General features: G+C 36.7%; 1 protein-coding gene across 1 annotated transcript; it reads right to left on the reverse strand.

Moving 5' to 3' along the window:
• On the reverse strand, window positions 1-2,226 carry LOC119632927. The gene is made up of 4 exons (XM_038026080.1): window positions 1,677-2,226; window positions 1,484-1,617; window positions 1,300-1,428; window positions 1-1,197 (listed from the first exon to the last, which is right to left on the reverse strand). The coding sequence occupies exons 1-4, from the start codon at window positions 2,224-2,226 to the stop codon at window positions 1-3; spliced, it is 2,010 nt and encodes a 669-aa protein (XP_037882008.1).
• Window positions 2,227-3,232: the final 1,006 nt, after the last annotated feature.

A 3,232-nucleotide genomic window follows, 5' to 3' on the forward strand; every position in this document is an offset into this window, starting at 1 on the left:
TTACAAGCTAAGGTTAGTTTCGTTACTCACCAAATTATCAAAGCGCAAAGCCTCTTCATCACTTAAGCCCATGCTGCGCGTCAACTGCAAATATGTAGACGTAATCGGTTTTAAATGTTCAAAATCTAACGGTGGTAACATTGAAGTTGAACGTATTTGCGGAATGCGTAAACTTGTTGTTATTGTGGATTTTGGCGGTGTTATAGCTTCTGTTTTCACTGATGTAGGTGTTGACGTCGTAGGCATAGAAGCAGTTTTCGGCGCTTTTGGAGTTTCAAGGGCAGAGCTGAAAACAGATAAAGTTTGTTTGGAGAGATTAATTGCACAAGCCTGAGATAGAGTGTTAGCAGAAGAAGAAGAAGAAGAAGTACTAAAGCAAGTAGAAACAGTATTTCTATTTATAACCGGTACTTTTAGAGGCAACTCTAGAGCTTTTTTCAATAATAAGCTTTCAGGGGAATTTTTAAAACGTTTGGGATTAATAATGGTAACATTATCAGTTTCATCATCTGATGAAGACGTAATTGAACTTTCTAAAGGCTTTTGGACAGGTTTTTTTTGCGATTGCTTTGCTAAGCTAGCAGTTTGTAGCGGTTTTTTCTCAAAACTTATATTTGGAATTTGTGGAACGGACATTTGCAAGTTGCCTTCATATAGTCGTCTCATAAAATCATAGTAACGCATTAAATTTTCACGTGATTTCAAAGTATGAAAATCAAAGCTCAACCCATACGGAGAATCAGCTAAATTGGAACTTTCTGGTATGGGTGGCGTAAAAGGACGTTGCAAATACGGATTTACACGTATTTTTGGCAAACGAGTTCCCGGACCAGAAATCGGAGGACTTGATTTACGTCTATATAAATCTTCTGAATGCTTTTTAGTCTCTAGAGTTGCAATAGTTGGCTTTAAACTATTATCGGGACTAGAATATCTTCGCCGCTTCGCTGCGGAGATTGATATCCCACTAACTGAAGTGAACTTTGTTGAGATTTTTGTGGTGGGACCCGCTTCCAAAGAGCTTTCAGTATGCGATGAGTAATTCAATGCTTCAACTTCTGAAGAGCTTTCGTTCTGTGGCACTTCTGCTCTACAAGTCGCTGGAGAAGAAGGCCTTAAATTTTTTTTGCACTCAGGGCAAATGGATAAGAAACGAGTTACTGCTTCCCGCGGCAAAAAAGCATAAGTCTCGGATATCTGAGAAATATAACAAAAAAGAAATTATTACAAAATTTTAAATTACCAAAAACAAAAATAAAACTGTTGATGGCAAGATTTCGATCTACTTTAACGACTCACTATGCGATAGGTACGTTTTTGGCCCGCATGCAAACCACTTCTACCGCCCAGCTCCATGTGAATATTAAATATTATATCAAAAAATTCCTCGACCACAGCCACTTTGCGATAATGTCGTTTATCCAAATCCTTCAAAGAAGCAAATTATAAAATGCATTTACTTGGCTTCCAATATTATACCAACCTTGGACGTCGAGGCCACATATAAGTTCACATCAGCTGGATTATCAGACAAAACTGCGTCCGGAGGCAATGGTTTTAAACATTGTGGAGTGCAAGGAGCATCCAAAAAATTGTCCGGGCGATTTGTAGTAAAGCCTTTAAATAAATCGCGGACATTTAGATAAAAACAATACTTTTGCGAACATATAACCCACCTTTAGTTTTAACCCAAAAACGAAATTTTGAACTATCCGGACGACTATGCTCTTTGCCTTCTAAAGCCTTCAAAATACGCACTTTCTTACGCATTGTTATGGTCTTGGTTTTCGAATGATCGCCATACGTTTTTATAGCCCAAGGTTGGAAGAGTTCATAGATATGCTCTTTCTCGCTTAAAGTTTTCTGCGCCTTTTCCGCAGTACTCTCACGAGTATCCTGGCCAGAATGCACCAACAATTTATCACCCACAACATCATCATCAACATCAGCATCATAATCTATATCCTGATTGGTGGTTTCTTTACAACCAGATTTTAATTCACCTAACTCTTCCTGCTCTTTAATAGAATATAGTTCACGCTTTAAATTCAAAGGATTTATTGATTCAGTAGCGCGTTGAGAAACATGTCGATATTGTTGCTGTTGTTCTTGCAAATTTAAGCTATGCGGCTGATAATGTTGCGTGGGTGAATAATTTGTTTTGCTTTCTAGCTCACGATAATCTTGAGCAGTTTTACCTGCTTCACCATGTGGAGAAGATGACATAATTCTTTTAAAATAACTTTTTTAAAATATTAAAGCAAAAGAAAAAAATATCAAAGCATCGAAGGCAAAGAAAATTTCGAGCATATCCTTAAATCAACGTCCGCACAAAACTATAAAGAAAGACAAACGTCCACTGGCTTAATTATTTTAATCATAACGTCTTAAAATCTAAAAATATCCAAACATCCTTTTCCTTAAATCTTTGAAGAAAAGCTTCAGATTTCATATTTGTTAAGTGAGTAAATTACAATTTCTTATAGAATTAGATTTGGCTGTGATCTTCACTGTAACACATTTCAGATAAAATGTATCCTACTAAAATCTATAACTTTTACTTCAGGGATATTGTAATCCACCTTCCTACTCTTGCTCTATTAGTGTAATCAAAGTGTTCCTTACTAGGTCCACATTACAAATATTTGTTTCTGTATTGTCCGAGATGATCGCCATTCTTGAGCTTTTGATCTTCAGCCCTTTCTTTACTTAAGACAGACAGGTCAACGGATGTATCTAATCTACCCCACAAGAGAAAATTGTTTGAAACCTTTTGTTCTTATATTACGTCATGTATAACATATTACTCAATAAGATCGTAGGGTAAGGAGCCATTTTTTCCGGAGCAAGTGCCGAATTCGGACGACCAAACAGTTTACTATTCTGGGTGTTTTTACTTCGCTTCTCTACAAAATAACACTTAGACAACCGCTTCTTTGGCTCAAATTTATTTTTTCCCTCACTAAGCTCAGGCTTTTTCATTGTTTTGAAAACAAAGAAAGCTGCGTCACCAAAACAACTAATGATCGGAGTGTCACGAAAAATTGATGGGGATAGGGAGATCTATAAATACCATTGTACGAACTTATTGAGTGATGTGCCGTACATTTAGGTGGACTATGTACAGTATTTGTCTCCTTATTACAAATGCCTTACATTCATTGCTGGTTAAAATAAAAATATCCAAAGACTCATTTCTGAAGCTGCCCAAAATTTGTGTACGCATGCGATG

The sequence above is a fragment of the Glossina fuscipes genome, unplaced genomic scaffold (assembly GCF_014805625.2).
Source record: "Glossina fuscipes isolate IAEA_lab_2018 unplaced genomic scaffold, Yale_Gfus_2 2, whole genome shotgun sequence".
Classification (NCBI taxonomy): domain Eukaryota; kingdom Metazoa; phylum Arthropoda; class Insecta; order Diptera; family Glossinidae; genus Glossina; species Glossina fuscipes.